At 37.5% G+C, this 16419-nt stretch overlaps 7 protein-coding genes across 7 annotated transcripts; 5 read left to right on the top strand and 2 right to left on the bottom strand.

The window, feature by feature from the left end:
• The first annotated feature begins 542 nt into the window (after positions 1–542).
• BDF20DRAFT_654068 (uncharacterized protein) lies at positions 543–2784 on the top strand. Its single transcript, XM_053075955.1, has 3 exons — positions 543–708; positions 783–1009; positions 1070–2784. The coding sequence occupies exons 1-3, from the start codon at positions 618–620 to the stop codon at positions 2735–2737; spliced, it is 1986 nt and encodes a 661-aa protein (XP_052934126.1). The 5' UTR covers positions 543–617; the 3' UTR covers positions 2738–2784.
• A 204-nt stretch (positions 2785–2988) lies between these two features.
• BDF20DRAFT_914906 (SGT1 protein-domain-containing protein) lies at positions 2989–5261 on the bottom strand (the record flags this gene model as incomplete). Its single annotated transcript, XM_053084244.1, has 2 exons — positions 2989–4943; positions 5030–5261. The coding sequence occupies 2 exons, from the start codon at positions 5259–5261 to the stop codon at positions 2989–2991; spliced, it is 2187 nt and encodes a 728-aa protein (XP_052934127.1).
• A 2614-nt stretch (positions 5262–7875) lies between these two features.
• BDF20DRAFT_837413 (Sodium/hydrogen exchanger family-domain-containing protein) lies at positions 7876–10260 on the top strand (the record flags this gene model as incomplete). Its single annotated transcript, XM_053079048.1, has 5 exons — positions 7876–8011; positions 8099–8232; positions 8328–8404; positions 8469–8702; positions 8748–10260. 5 exons carry the CDS (start codon positions 7876–7878, stop codon positions 10258–10260), a joined length of 2094 nt encoding a protein of 697 aa, XP_052934128.1.
• Positions 10261–11044: 784 nt separating this feature from the next.
• Positions 11045–12026, top strand: BDF20DRAFT_882519 (uncharacterized protein). The gene has a single exon (XM_053081729.1). It carries the CDS (start codon positions 11351–11353, stop codon positions 11789–11791), a length of 441 nt encoding a protein of 146 aa, XP_052934129.1. The 5' UTR covers positions 11045–11350; the 3' UTR covers positions 11792–12026.
• Positions 12027–12214: 188 nt separating this feature from the next.
• BDF20DRAFT_823970 (uncharacterized protein) lies at positions 12215–12573 on the top strand (the record flags this gene model as incomplete). The annotated part of the gene is made up of 2 exons (XM_053077848.1): positions 12215–12404; positions 12467–12573. The coding sequence occupies 2 exons, from the start codon at positions 12215–12217 to the stop codon at positions 12571–12573; spliced, it is 297 nt and encodes a 98-aa protein (XP_052934130.1).
• Positions 12574–12721: 148 nt separating this feature from the next.
• On the top strand, positions 12722–13357 carry BDF20DRAFT_882521 (uncharacterized protein). The gene has a single exon (XM_053081731.1). It carries the CDS (start codon positions 12842–12844, stop codon positions 13241–13243), a length of 402 nt encoding a protein of 133 aa, XP_052934131.1. The 5' UTR covers positions 12722–12841; the 3' UTR covers positions 13244–13357.
• Positions 13358–13390: 33 nt separating this feature from the next.
• On the bottom strand, positions 13391–16227 carry BDF20DRAFT_914910 (uncharacterized protein; the record flags this gene model as incomplete). Its single annotated transcript, XM_053084245.1, has 2 exons — positions 13391–14906; positions 14981–16227. The coding sequence occupies 2 exons, from the start codon at positions 16225–16227 to the stop codon at positions 13391–13393; spliced, it is 2763 nt and encodes a 920-aa protein (XP_052934132.1).
• Between the last annotated feature and the right edge of the window lie 192 nt (positions 16228–16419).

Here is a 16419-nt window from a genome sequence, read left to right on the forward strand (position 1 = left end):
AAGAAAGTTTGGAATAAGGAACGTGAAAGAACAGGTTTTTTTTTTTTTTAAAGGAAAAAAGTCGCCTTTTTAAAAATAAAATAAAATTGACAGGCCGGACGCGAGCAGCTGAGTGTTCGAAACCATCCAAAGTTGCTTTGATCAAAAGTTGTCCTCAGGTCGCTGTAGATGGATACATTTTTTTATAACAGAAACTATCCAACTGACATGACAAGGTGTTTAAAAGATCAGCTTGACATTGCTTGACTCTACGGGCAGTCTGAGTTCATGCGATATGATCTACATTGTATTCACAGTCATACGCACATATATGGAGTTGTATGAGATAGCTACCACGTGTTTATTTATGTGAATTCTATACTGCTAGTCCATTCCAATTCCAACCATTCGAAACGGCATTTGGATTACTGTAGAAGTGATATCTTTCAACGCCATTTTGAGTTTGTCACATATGTACCTGAAAATCAAGCACATCTCCGATTTTATGGCTTTTGATTGGCAAAATTATTTTCTTTCCCTTTTTTTTTTTTTTTTTTTTTGCGTGTGTTTTGTGTTTCTAAAATCATCGCTTCTTGGTTTTTGTTTCCTTTCCCAGTTCAATTTAATTTAGTTCGAGAATGAAGTCGAGACAAAAGTCAAAGAATAACAAGTTGCTGGGAATCGTACTTTCAGAAGAAAAATTCTACTTTCCTGGAGAAACGATCAAAGGTAATCTTAGAATTTGTTCAATGCTTCTGCAAAAAAAAAGGAAGTGTATAAGTGCTGACTGATTCTTATATAAGGCTCTGTTATTGTCAGACCTAAAAAGGCCAATATGAAAATCAACCAAATTCATATCAAATTTTATGGGTTAATATCTATATCAGCAGCAGAAAGAGAGATTATACGATTATTCACCAAAGAACAATCAATATCTGCGAAAACAGTATTGAAAGAGGCTGCCAAACCTTATTCATTTTCATTTGAATTTACCGTCCCTGATAGTATCGACTTACCGAGTGCCTTGGATGTGAGTAAATCAAAGCTTTCGATTAAACAACATCGTACTCATGCTTTTATTTTGTTTCAGTTAGGCAGCAGAAAGCTTGTAGGCGTCCACTATAAATTAGTAGCTATTTTGGATAGACCCATGATGCCCGAAAGTCTCTGCCCACGAATTGAATATCCAGTGCTTGTGCTTGAACACATCGACATCACCACTCCATCGAGATCAGCTATCGCTGAAAAGCAAAAAGACTATCTCAACGGCCAATTTACAATGAAATTGAATATTCCTCGAAGCGGATATACAAGAGGAGAAACGATTCCCGTCAATCTCATCATCAGTACCAAGTCAAAATTTGTCAAGAAAGATTGCTTAGTCATTGAACTGCTACGTAAAGTCAGATTACGTACAAACAAAAATGAAACGGACGAAGAGCATGTGCTAAAATCGAACAGATTTGATCTGAATATTATTGGACCGTATAATTTTTCTCAATCGATAACAAATCGCATATTGATTCCATCCACACCACCGACCATCAAGTACAAAGACACATTATTACGAATACAATACAAAGTTAGAGTTAGGCTTAATACGAACGATCGTATGGAAAAGAGGAGTCAAAGTAATCCAGCAGCAATCTGCACGCTTGATCTACCAATTATTCTAGGCACATGGCCTCGTGCAGACATACCAATAGACGACGACGATGATGACGATATTATACAAACAATGGGCGATCTTGATTTTAGTGATCTAGAGGATGAAGATGAGTTTCAGGAAGATGAATTAGACATTGTGCAGGAGCCAATAGTCAGAAATATCGTTTTAGAGGAAAAGAGAGACAGTGGTAGTAGTTGTAGTAAAAGAGAGAATGACATCAGTTCAAAGAGATATTCACACATCGGCGCAAGGCGTTCTGAATCTATCGGCTCTACATCGTCGTGGAAAATAACAACACAGCAGCAACAGCAAACATATCAGCAATACCAGCCTGTCAGCACTGCAGGTACAAATTTCATGTACAGCTGCAACAATAATAGCTCGCGTACATCCATTGCATCCCCTAGTACGCTGTCAATTGCCGCTACAAGCGTAACTACTCCCACTGTAACCCCGAGCCCTATGGAAAAGTCCAGTAGAAATATACCCGATCATCATTGCCAGCCTGCATCTGCTTCCTTTCATCATCAATATCAGCATCACATTATTAATCAACCCAATCGGAATAATTCTTTACCCTCCACCCACATGAACTCTATTACATCAGATCAGCTTATCATGGATGAGAACAGCGGTGCTTACATCAATAAGACTATCCTAACACCTGAACTGCAAAAGCATTTACAACAGCCGAGGTCATTATCAGCAAGAGGTCTCGAACCAACATCTCGTACATCTTCCTTATCACATCAGCGAAAACTGTCAACTGCATCTTCGTCGGGCACTGGTCATCGACAACAACATCATCAAAGAGCTGGCTCAATGGATTCCAATAATATTTGCAGTAACCCACCAGTAGCAGAGCCCGATATCTCAGTACCCAGTCATACTCTGACTTTCATTTCCTCTACTTCTACAACTACCTTTGATTCACCAGTCTACTTTGGTAACAGTTCATCTTCGTTGGACTCTGAGTTTGACGATGACGAAGATGATAATGACTTGCTAGCCATTATTGAAAAGAAAAGGAAAAAGGAAGATAGAGAGATGCGGCAAAAGCAGCGATTGATGTATACCATTACAAATTAGTATTTACTGTTATTTATTTCAATGTTAATATTGTATAACTTTCATAATTCATATCTATAGTGATATCCCTATAGTTAGCAGTGAAAGATAATAAAATCAAATATGTATATTAATGTGATAACATGTAGGAACCAGAAGATATTAATGAAATGTAAATGGCTTTTGGAAAAGATAAAAAGTACAAAGTGGAGGTGTATTTATTTATTCGTAAACGTTGATAAAAGCAGGTGACTACTCAAGACTACGAACGTCTATTGATTACTATTGCTGCCTCCTTCATTTTCTTGCTCGTCATTCTCTTCAATATCACCTGGAAGTACAATACCGAACTGATTCAGCATAGTACCGACAGGTCCGGGAAGACCTTGTTGGCTTTTAAAACTTTCTAATACATTCTTTACAAGATTCAGTTCAATATCCACAGGCGCATTCACATTCTCTTCATCTTCATCGTCTTCACTTTCAGAACCATCTTCGACTTCTCCAAAGCGTTCAGGATTTTTGGGTGTTTTAACAAAGGATTGACCTATCTTGTCATGACTATATATTTCCTGATCCATGTCTTCCATGACCTGAGCAAGATTCTTCTCTTCTTCGTCTTTCACATCATCATCCCCCGTTATTTCCGCTATTCTACAACCATCATTTTGACTGCTTCCTGGCGTGATCGTTTCTGGACCTTCAGATTCAAGGCTGGAAGTTCCTTTCAGAATACTCATGAATTTGTCGACATCGAAACTTAGAGCACCCATGTCTTCCTCAAACTCTTCATAGTCGCTATAATCGCTATCATCATCAACATTATCATCGTCTCCGTTGCTAAAGTTACTGTTATTTTTGTCGAACACTTCAACCCCTTCAATTCCACTTTTGGTATGCTCCACAAAATCCTCCAGGTTGCTCATGATGGCTTCCAGATCCACACCAGCACTACCATCCATGCCCATGTCTTTCGCTAAATCAGACATCAATTGCTTTTGCTGCAGACCCATTCTCTTCATTAGGATCTCTTCTAGTTGTTGAGGGTCTACATTCATCCAATCATCACTATCTTCGTTTTTGTTCCTCTTTGCGTACAACAGTTGTTGAAGTGCTTCCTCTGAATAATGAGACAATAGATTATCGATCGTTTGCCGAACATGGGTATCTAACCTCGCTCCATCAAAGGTGACTTCTTCATCTTCCACATCCAGATCATCTAAAGAAATCAAGCGCTTGTAATGTAATGCGGACTGCTTTCTATAACTGAGATATTGCTCTTTTGATTGTCTTTCAAGTGATTTGTACAATTGAGATCCCTTCTTCTCAGAACGAAAATAACCCAAATTGTTCAAATGCTGAAGATAAGCTTGATATTTTGCGTCCTTATCAAAATCGTAATGGTCTACGTCTTCCATGTCTGTTTCTGCTAATGAGGATGAAGCATGTTGGTAATAGAGCATTTCCAATCCACACGTCACTTTCATTCCCAATTCAGCATATTTGTATTTTTCTCTATCCTCTTTTCTTGATGCATTATTAGAGGGTAACCGAAAGGGTTTGGGTGCATAAAACTTCTGACTCACAGTCTGCGCATAAGTCGTTTTTGTGAAAGTAAGAATGGTATCTATATCTTCATCTTCCCTTGGTGAAAAGATTTTCATTGACGCGCAGGCTTTCATCGCACTGGGGTCTCGGTAATAGAATGCTTCAATGGCCAATGTGATCAGCTGAGGTTCCGATAGCAGCACAAAGGCAGCTTTTTTGGGTAAAATACAGCGTGCACAATGCATTTCAAATTTTCCGTTGCTGGCATGAGGAGAGACTTGCTCCAAACGCTCGCTGATAATATGTTGTATAGCAGGCGAGAATAATGTGTGTTTTGAGGACGGTTGCTGTAGTCTTAAATGTCGAATGGCTTGCTGACGTGTGAGTTTACCTGAAGAGGCAGGCATTGTCAAAATATCTGCAGGCGATGTAGGTAAGGGTATAATATGCACTTGGCCGTTCATTAAGTAAACGCGATTTTGACTGTTAGAAGGATCGAGCCAAGAAGGTAACTCAAGGGCGGCTTCAATGAGTAGAACATCGCCGTCATTATCAGAAAGAGAAATGATGGAGTCGGGTATATGCTTAGAAATATATTGCAAGAGGTACACTATAAACCATTCATCGTTAATGCAATCGCCAAAGCGGCTCGCCCCAAATAGAAAAGGGTAAGGTGGATCTATAATTCGAAAAGATCAAATTAGATCGGACAGATCCAGCAGGTATGCGTTAAATATACAGGTAAACATAAATAATAAAATATACCTTTAGTCTGTTCATAAGCAATGGACAAGTGAAACTTATCCTTTTGCCAAATGTAATCTTTCATGATCGGCTGAATCAACGAGTTGATCATGTCCAAAGTATCTTTTAAATAGGTCAGCAAGGCTTCTTCATCATTGTTACTATTATTCACAGGCAAAAAAATAGCATACTGAATGTAGTCAATGTCTTTAGAAGCTGTTCCTTTGAATACTTCTTGTAGGGTGTCTTCCATTGTGATTGACAAGCGGACGAAAAGAAAACAGGCAGCACCTTTTGATCTTAATAAGGGCTTCACTCCAAAGGCTAGTATGAAACTCAGCTTCTCTGGTTCTGAATTTTGAATGATTGTGCTGCGTAGTGTATGGAGCTGCAGTGCTTTAGCTTGTGAATGAAATCCGACGAAGAAAGCTACTACACGTTTCTTCAATGACCTACGGCTTCACTTGATATAATCACGACGAATATTTTGTTACTTTTATTACATGAGAGGCTAGCAGAAATTATTCCGTGCAATATTCAGTTAAGAGTGTCTTTAGTTATATATGATTTTACAAAAACTGTCATTGTTCATATATATTTTTGCTGGAATCACTGTACTGCCCACCAGTATCTCCAGGTGTCTATTGTATTGTTTTTTGATATTTTGCTGTTATCTTTCATTAGATATAACGCCGAGAGTGCGGATCTAAAAGACTTGCAAGTTCATTCATCCACACTTTTTTGAAAAACTGAAGCAAATTCTTTATCTATGGTTCAACATGCCCTCTAAAAAACGAAAGCATTCAGCGTCATAATTAAAAGCAATGACGATGCTATAGTTGGAAGTGCATTATTGAGAAAGAGTACTTTTTTTACGGTACATAAGAAACTTCAGAAGCTTTCTAGATTTATACATACCGCGATGAATTCAACTTTGTGGTTAACATTTTGACATACTGATGGTAGTTAAGCTTGAGTTTTGTACAATTTATATGAGTTTGAGATGTAGTTTGTCAGTTTACCAACTGCATGCGTTAGAATAGTCTCATTGGTGTAATATGTTGTGGATCAGCAATGTACAGGAAGGATAAAATTGTACAACTTAAGCATAACAGGAGATACATAATTGTATTATTACAGTCGTCGACTGTTCGAAAACCACTTCCAATACTGTGGTAAAGGTAAAACATTTGTCATACCTCTATTGTATTTATCTGATAACCAGATCGCAGCTTCACCGAGACCATGCAGACATGTATATCAGATTTTGACATTCCTACCACATCAAATCGAAAAGTATCTGGTATGTGTGTTGCAAACATAAGTCCTGTGTAATGAAGTTGTAATTCATGTCGACTAGAATGCAATGTGGAGTGTTAAGAATCGAAGGATGTGCAAGCTGTAGATATTATTTTAAGGATCTGATAATGTCATGTTACACAATAGAACAACTATAAGTGGTACGCTTTTGTACTTCAGAACACTTGATCACTGCAAAAATTTAAAAATTGTCAAGAGAAGAATATATATATATATATATATTCATAAGACCAACATTTTGATAGCCTCGAAAAACATTTCCTTATCGATAATCTTGGGATAAAGTGAACAAACCATAATATGTACAATTTATTGCTGCCATTACCGTTGCTCTTTTCTAACCGCTGTTACTGCTGTTCAGAACACTGATAACAAAACGAATGACTGTAACCCCTCCTGCAAATATTGCTTTCTTCACTAAATGCTTCATTATTGTAACATTGTAACAACACGATCCAGAACAGATTGAAATAACACCTGGCGGTACTTTTCTATTGTTTGTCAAACGTACTTTCAGAAATTGAAAATGTTGCTAACTCCTTCGTTCGCTGCTGCTTTTCTTGCTCATATATGTCACCACGCATAGTAGACCCAATGCAATCCTAATTATGGTAAAGGCTCTAGGTCGCTTAACAAAAAAACAAACATTAATCTCATTTACTCAGTTTTTACATCATAACTGTAAGTCATTTAATAATAACAAAATTGTAAATGAGGTTTTTTTAGGAAGACAGTCTCTTGAAAGGCGGTGCTTGTCCTTGTATAAGTTGTCTCTATAAATACATGTTTTTGATAAAATGCATTAATTAGAGTTCTTTGGCTCTCAGATAAAGCTGCCGGACGTCTGCATGGCTCTTTATACGCGATAATTAGCAGCAATATCTATTGCAATTTGAATAAGCACAGCAAGTCGATGAAGTTTTCAACGAGGATAAAAAACGATAACAGGTTGATAAATGAAAACTACGAAAAGACTGTAAGATATTCGACAAGATGTTCATACATCAAATTGCTACTGATGCAACCCCATAAAATTGAAAAACTAATTGATTAAGGTATGCTTCTTATATTTCCAGTAAACCCTGACATTGGAAAAATGACACAAGATTGAGTAAATTTCGTCAATAATTGCATATATTATGATAATACAAATACCCCTTCTAAGGTAAAGCCAAACTCAAGTTATTATAAAGGCGTGTATATACTATCAGCCAGTTAAAAATTCCATCATTTTCAGAGAAATAACTTTAGTTTGAGTGGAACTTACCGTTTTTCAATCTTTTTAGGAGAGAACCTTGCTGTATGCCAGCTGAATCGGATATTCAAATTTGAGATAAATGGTCCTCTCTATTTACACTGAGAATAGGTGAGAAATGTCAGGTTAGTTTTGCTTATCTCACTAAGTGGAGTGTTTCTTATCTATTTCTTTCAATGACTTCTCTTTCGTTAATGCTCTTTCTCCAAATAGTTTGTTTCTCAGCTTATATATGGAGTCACCCAAAAACAGCACAATACCCATTGACAATGGTCCGTTAATAGACCAACCTATGGAAGAAGAAATGTACTCTTCATGGGCACTCCTCATCCTCACTACACTACTCATCGGTGCTTTATGGACTAGCTATTTCTTACAGCTGAAAAAAATACGTGCGGTTCATGAAACTGTTTTGTCTATTATGGCAGGTAATAAAATAGACCTCTTTAAAAATAATAAGATACCTCTTAATTGATAAATGATAAATCCCATTAACAAGAACGCTCTTATAAAAGGAATGATGGTGGGGCTTATTATAAAACTTGCTCCGGGCACTATTATCCAAGATATGGTTAAGTTTAAGCATGGATTTTTCTTCAATTTATTATTACCGCCAATTATCCTCAATTCCGGGTATGAGTTGAAAAGGGTAAGACGAGTTGGCAACTCTAAGAAGGCGCCAGTATCACTATATTATTATAAGAAAGTTAACAATCAGAGTTTCTGCTACATAACAATATACAGCGCAACTTCTTTTTGAATTTTGGTACTATTTTGACTTTTGCAATGGCCGGTACTTTTATTGCAGCTGTGGTTACTGGGTAGATATTGTATACAGCAACAACTAAAGGACGAAATTCGCTAAATACTATTCCTTCAACATAGTATTCTTACATTTCTGTACACACTTTTGAGACCTGAAGGTGTTAGCATATCATTCCTTGACAGTATGATATTCGGTTCCATCTTATCGGCAACGGATCCAGTTACTATACTAGCCATTTTCAATCAATTACAAGTCGATCCACAACTTTATTCTATCATTTCAGGCGAGTCTTTGTTAAATGATGCCGTAGCTATTGTGTTATCAGAGTACTGTGAAAAGCAAATGCTTAAAATGTAGGGTCTTCCCGTATCTCACCTTTATTTCCTGTTTTTCAATAGTACATTACGTGAATTTCGTGGGCAAGAGTTACATCTCGCTAATATATTTAGGGGCATTGGTCTTTTCATGGGTGTATTCTGGGCTTCGACCTTTATTGGCGTCTTTTTTGGTGTGGTCGTTGCCATCTTGCTCAAATACTCTCAATTGAGTCGATTTCCAAGCATTGAAGCGTGTATTGTCTTGCTCATGGCTTACAGCAGCTACTTCTTTTCTAATGGCACCCACATGTCAGGAATTGTCACTTTACTCTTCACTGGTATTACTCTCAAACATTATGCGTATGACAATCTTTCCATGAAAAGCAAACGTACCACTAAATCCATGTTTCAGATCTTATCCCAACTTTCCGAGAATTTTATCTTTATCTATTTGGGCGTAAATCTGTTTGCTCAAGATAACTTGGAATATAAACCATTTTTCATTCTCGCGACCTTTGCTTTCATTTGCATTGCGAGATATGCCTCGGTGGCGCCGTTATCGTTATTGATCAATGCGGTGAGTAAAGCGGTCGGGAAGCCTGAGCAGCAGCTATCGCGCAATCATCAAGCTATGCTATTTTGGGCAGGGTTACGCGGGGCAGTCGCTTTTGCACTGGCTTCAGGTATTACAGGTGAAAGCGCACCAGCTATGCGAACGACGATTTTGGCTGTGGTTGTATTGACAGTGTTGATCTTTGGCGGTACCACAAGTCGGATGCTTCAGTTATTAGATATTAAAACAGGTGTGATTGAGCCGAGTGAATCAGATGGTAGTGATCTGGATTTCGAAGATGATGTTGAATACGGTATCAACCATTCTAGAAAGTATATAAGACTTGAAACGGATGATGATGAAAACAGCAATCAACGACAATTTGGGTTCTATAATAATAATGGAAGAAGAACGCGATCTAGAACGTATCCTAATCATGACGGCAACGCCAGAAGCAGCAGCAGTAATCGTAATAAGGGTAACTCCACTAGTAATGGTACTGATGTCTCTATTGGAGGTCTATTGTCAGGTCCATTAGGCGAACCTATACCACAAGATCGTCCACCTCATTGGTTCGTGTCGTTTGATGAAAAATGGTTAAAACCTGTTTTGACCAAAAAGAATATACAGCAAAGAAACCAGACGTTGGCAGATTATTGGAGAGAGAAAAGGAGTAGAATGGAACGTGATAATAGAAATATGTTGGATGACATAAGGCGTATGAATTTCAATGAATGTGAGGAAGACGATAATGACGAGGTGACTATGAACAATAGCAGGAGAAGGTTTAGTAAAAGCAACGACAATGAGGATGATACAGCAGACGCCGTCACGTTGAATTCTGTCAAGACAGAAAATAGATTGTACCGTACTAATTCTGCGTCGTCAACCTCAGCAGGAAGAGAATTCCCTTCTAATGGCCTACCAAGACCAAATCTTTCGCGTAACGTCGACACTGCTGGAGGTAGTAACAGTAGGATGATTGTGGGCTCAGGAAGGGTATTCGGCAGATCACCCACCAAAGACTCTGATGAAGAATAATATAAATTGCAATTGCATTTTCCATATATCTTGATCATGTACGTTTTATGGTCTTTCATTATCTTCTGTTATATGATTGTCTTTTTATAAATAATTTATGTACTTGATTTCGTATTGCATATTAGCTATTTGAGACTTTTGTGTAAATTGATTGAAACTTTGATACAGCCTCACAACAGGAGTAATAAGTCAATTTTTACGGGTGCATGGTTGAATACATAATGAATCGTGTAGTTCATAAAGAAAAAAAGTCTTTATGTAAGTTTATTAGATTGATGATATTAGAAACAGGACTACTTTTGCACATCAAGAAGACATTACAGTAATAAAAAGGAGATTTACGATCACCACTAGCCCTACATATCATTGTAACTCATCGAAGAAATCTGTTAAGCTGACTCAAATAGTGGATAAGGGAAATAAAAGTTGCTCTATTTGACAGCTCTTAACAGTCTTTCTGTTTTTAAATAGATACTGTGAATGAGATGACAATAACGAAAAGGTACAATGAGTTGCTATACTGATTGAATTCTTCTCCTGAGATGGTATACAATAAGAAATGAACTTTAACGTGATCTACAACCTAAAATATACATGGGTTATATAAAGGGGCAACGTGTCTCCTTGAACGTGAAAGGTTAGGCCTGGATTAGAGAAACGCTTTCAGGAGTTTTTGTGGGTGAGTATACTTTTACAATCAAAGCTATTTTCGAAAAGATGAGAACTGTTGATTATCTTTTTTGAGTAACTAAAATGACTATGTGTATCGAGTTACCCGAGAAAGCTATAAAAAGAGCCATGTCATGAAGTAAGCTTGCATCTTTTACCTTTTATCATCGAAACCATATTTCGTATTCACCATACAATCCTTTATACTTACTACATTCCTTTAAATAAGTCACCGAATAACGTATAGTACTCAAATGAAGGTAAAAATCATTGCTGTCTATACTGTCAGTCAATAAAATGAAAAGGCCAGGTCGGCTAACGGTGGTTTTTCTGTTTTTAAACGTAATAGTTCACTCTTGTAAGCACTCTTTTAGCTGGCCTTCTCGCTACTTCATCTTATGTTTTCGCCGATGAGAACAACATGCATTATTTCTCTGTTCCTGGCCCTGATTCTGAATTTACTACCACTGATAGAATTGACTTCACTACCAATGGTATCACCAACGACGCTGACGAGACCATTATTGCTAAGCTCTACAACGCTGCTGATAATACAGAAGTTAAACAAATCGGTTCCTACACTGGCGAAGGTATTGTTCGATATGACGATAGCGAAGACTGGTCTTTCAGCTGGGTTGTAGATGTGCCTCCAGGTACTTATTACGTTCGTCTATGGGAGCAAGATGCCGATGGAGATATTGACGATGATGATGAATGGGATAATGAAATTCGTAGCCATGACTTCATGATAAGAGAAGCTCCTGTGGAAAAGAAACGAAGAAAGAGAGCCTATTTCAGAAGATCGGCTAGCCTTATACAAAAAGCTCAGGCTTTAAAGAAAGAAAAACAATCTGCTTCGTAATTCGATGATTGTATGATAAAAATCTTCTCCATTTCATAACTTATTACATTTTTGTAGTAAAGCAATACGAGCAGTGTTGTTCGTGATTATTCCCTCTGTTGCTTAAACCACACTATTCCTCCCTCTCTATTTATTAAGCATTATTACTCATGCCCTCCCATTTCTCAAATAAAGCCGTCTCAATACATATACGACACATTTTCGAATTAATCAAGAAAATATCATGTAAATGTACTTCCTCTTGAAATAAGGGGCAAAAAAAAACTCGGTAGATTCATGCTTATTGAAACACTCGGTCTTTTTTGATTGGTCGAATCAGCTCCAGTAACGTCATGCAGCCAACAATAACAATACTATATTGTAGTACTCCTTTCTTTATTTTCTGATATATTGTTGATTCACCCGTCTATACCAACTTACCCAATGCTAAGCGGTAAAATACCCGAAACTAGAGATGAAAAATGTTGGCTTGTAATTGGCGCTCATCAAGCATGTGCAACTCCAAAACAGATCGCCAGAATGTGTGGACTTTCACCTACTCAGGTTATTCGAATAATTGACAATTTCAAAAGAACAGGAACACCTAATCCCCCAAAAAGACCAACAAAGAAAGGTATAATTAAGAATAAACAGAACATGCATTAGGTTTTATATTAATGCCTTGGCTTGTTGTAGAAAAACTGAAACCCCTAGTAGAATATGACGAAGAAGGGAATTTCATTGACAGTAGTGATGAAGAAGCTAATAATGATGAAGATATGGCCGAGGTTTGCAACTTGTAAATGAGCTTTAAACTTTTGTGAAAGTGTACACACTAATTGTATTCTATTTCTTCGCCAATAGGCTTCAGTAACAACTCTAAGGCCTACAAGACGAGCTTCAGCTAAAGAATTGATAGCTTACGTATTAAATAAAGCACAAAAATTGGACCAGCAACAACAACAACAACAACAACAACAACAACAACAACAGCAGCAGCAGCAGCAGCAGCAACAGCAACAGCAACAATCTGAACCTGATAATGGCTTACTTCCCACACCGCCGATTGCGATGAGGGATATTTATGACGGCAATATTCATACCACTATGAGCAATAGTGATAATGACCCTATGTTACTGTCTCCACCTCTTACAGCTTTCTCTAATGAATCTTTAGCATCAACATCCCCACCCCATACCAAGAGAGCTTCAATATCTTCAGAAACTACTTCAGTTTCAACATCAACAGCAGCAATGGATATAATCAAGGGTTTTGAAAGCTGGACTGAAGAAGATGATAAAATTCTAATGGCTCACGTCTTATCCAGGTATAGTGGCGCCAGGTGGGAAGAAGCTGTGAGCAAGCTTAACCATCAACATACAGTTAGGGGGTGTAAAAGGCGATGGGAGATGTTGAGAGATTTACTTTTACGTGGTGCAACCCAAACAGGCATACAGGGATGGTCATTGTAGCGTCCATACTAATTTGTGCCCTGCGTTATTACTTATTTGAAAAGTGCATGCAAAAGATATAATATACACAGTAATTATCTTTATATAAATAATAATATCAATTATCTTTAGTAATATGTACGAGGTAAAATAAAATTATATGCTTGTCTATAAATATTGCTTTCTCATGAGATCAGTAACTCCCTTAACAAAAAATGGCAATATTTTGGGTATCAATTGCAGTTTAGGTTTGTCTAATCCTTCGTATGAGAGGCCACTACTTCCTAGGCTTGATGAACTATCACCGCTACTGCTGCTGCCATTGGATGACGAGGAGATTGCCGATTCATCATCACTAGCCAAAAGATCAAAATCACTACTACCATGAGTTCCAGTGGTTCCATTGCTAGCATCACTAGTACGTCGACTGCTATTACTGATTTCTCCTTCGTCTTCATATTGAAATTCTTCGAAATCATCTAACGCATTCATCATCTCAGTTGTCTTTGGTATAAATTGGAAAACTTCCTTTTGTCTTTGCCGATTCATTTCCTCTGCTACTGTCTGCAATCCTTCTGGTGTGGCATGGTTCAGTTTACGTCGTTGGCGTTCAAAATGATGCATTTTTTGTTGGTAACGATAATTGCAAATAGCATTGACTTCTTCTTTCAAAAGTTCTTCTTCTTTAGAGGATGCTGTTGTTAAAGATATACCCGCTTGTTCCAAGCAAGTGTTGAAATCGAGTTTCCCAGGGATGCCTTTGGCTACAAAGGTAAACAGTCTATCCAAGTATTGAATGAGTTCGTCAAATACATTGGATGCTTCTTGTGTATGGACATTGTGGATGAATTCGTAGAATCGCTGCTCATGGCGTTGAACGAGATCAATAAAGAGTTGGATAGTATTTGCAACATTATCGTTGGTATTGGAAGTATTATTATTGCTCTGCTGTTGCTGTTTTAATCCATCAACTGTCTTTAACAAATCATCGATGAAACTAGCTACGTGTCTAATAGTAGTACTAATATCCGCTGCTTTATATACTTGAGCTAAAGGCTGGTAAAAAACCGAAATGAATTCTTTCAATAGCTCTCCCGTTACGCCTTGGAATACCAAGGTCATTAAGAGTTCTTGTTCATGTTGACGCGTATAGAGCTCCCATAATTGGGCCATCTGTTTAAGTAACTTTCTCTTTTCATTATCAATGGGTACAGCTTCCGATGGATAGTTGTTATTAACCATTTCAAATGGCTTTAACTGCTCGATTGGAATACAAGGTTTGATATCATTGTTGCTCAATAAGGAGAGAATTTCTGATGCCCGACCGGAAAGCTCTCTGAAAGTGGTGTCAGTAGGCGGAATAGGTGTTTTCACGGCATTACGCAACTTTTCACAGAAGAGTGGGTTATTGATTTTGGTTTCAAGATGCTTGATCTCCTTTTCAAAAGCTTTGGACTCTTCATTCAAGTTGGAAATGATCATTCGTTGAAATAAACTTCGACCACCAAAAGGTTGTGCCAGGAATAAATCCAGAATACCTTTCACCATCGACATTGGGTTGGAGAATTTCAAAATAAAAGAAATGGTTTTATAGGGCATTAGAGTGTGTGTTCTTCGTAAATTGGTTAGGTTCTCTGTGGCAGCATCTGATGATATAAATTGTTTGTGCAAAGCGAATGCAAAGCTATTTCCCAAAGGTAAAAAAAATAGTCAGTCTCTTAGTAAAAGCAATTGAAACATTGTAGATGAATACTTTACCTTATTCTGCCCCATTCAAAAGCCTTATATAACGAGTAAGGTAAATCTTGCACCGATTTTGTTGCCTTGATAGTATCGAACACTTTAATCAACCCTCCAGGCTTTAATATGTCCTTCTTCAACGTTTCCAGTGTTTGATTCAGCTCATGTACACGGGCATCTAATTCTTTCTGATACATTTCTTCTTCAACTATTTTCTTTTTATCCTTTTCCTCTCTTTGTAGGGCGTCCTGCTCTTCCTCTAATGTAAAAACGATGGGATTGTTCGATAAGAACTTTCTCAGAATACGACTTTTCCGAATCTGCTGTTGTTGTTGCGTTAAGTGATTTTCGCAGCCAGTTAATTTTATAAGGAAATTCCGGAGTGCAAGTCGATCATTTTCCTTATAAAACGACTCTCGAGAAGTCTCGTCAGATTTGGGGGGCACCAAGGGAAGATGATACTGATGATGATGCTGCTTATTGAAGTGTTGCTTTAGCTGATCTCTGAGACGACGAAAGTCACCGTGACGACGAGCGACATAAACAGGCTCATTCGGTTGATCAGGGAACCAAGTCTCAATTAGGAATTCTGCATGTGCTGCATCTCGCAAAGCTTTCTTTCTCTTCTTTTCACGCACGGTAAGAATGTTGACCTTGAAAAGTTGAGTTTTCCCATTTAGTGTTCGTTGTTGTTGTAGTAAGATATCCGTAGTAGTATTTGTAACAGTACTATTCATATTGACATTATCGCCATCAGTTGATCTTACTGTAGTTGATTTGCTTTTAGCCGCTATTGTCTCGGCATTGATTCGAATACTCTCTTCTGCGCCTTGAGTTGTTTTGATACTCGCACAAAAAGCAAATACCAACGACTTTTGTATTTTTTGTTGCATTGACCGTCTTTGTAAATTGCCTTCGCTCCTTTTCGACGTATAGAAAGATTCCAATTGCAGTTTATTGAACTCGTTTAGCAATAATTTGCATTTAGGCCAAAATTGATCATCACGAGTGTGCTTTAACAGTGGGAATTCAATGATGATATTATCAAATATGTATTTTAGAAACGGGATTCTATCATTGAAAGCACTGTCATTATTGTCATTTTTAGCTGTTTCTTGATCTCCGCTGGTCGAAGTGCTGTCAATGATGAGATTGGATATCGTTTTATGATCCGCTTTCAACAGATACTGTATCTCTTTCTCCAGCTCTTCAGTAATCAGTTCTCGTTTAAAATAATGCAGTTGTTTTGGCGTAAAGTCTATCATTGAGTAAAACTGTTGTACAAAATCAAGCTTAAACAGTGAGCAAAAAATTAAAAAAAAATTGAAAAATGAGGAATCCATTTTTATTTGATTTCTCTTTTTTTATTTTATAATTTTTTTTTCCCCTGGAAGCTTAAAATGTTTTTTTTTGTGGAGTAAATATGACGTACATAATGCTCCAGTGACAATAAAAAT

This window comes from Mycotypha africana, assembly GCF_025528875.1.
Source record: "Mycotypha africana strain NRRL 2978 chromosome Unknown BDF20scaffold_8, whole genome shotgun sequence".
NCBI lineage: Eukaryota > Fungi > Mucoromycota > Mucoromycetes > Mucorales > Mycotyphaceae > Mycotypha > Mycotypha africana.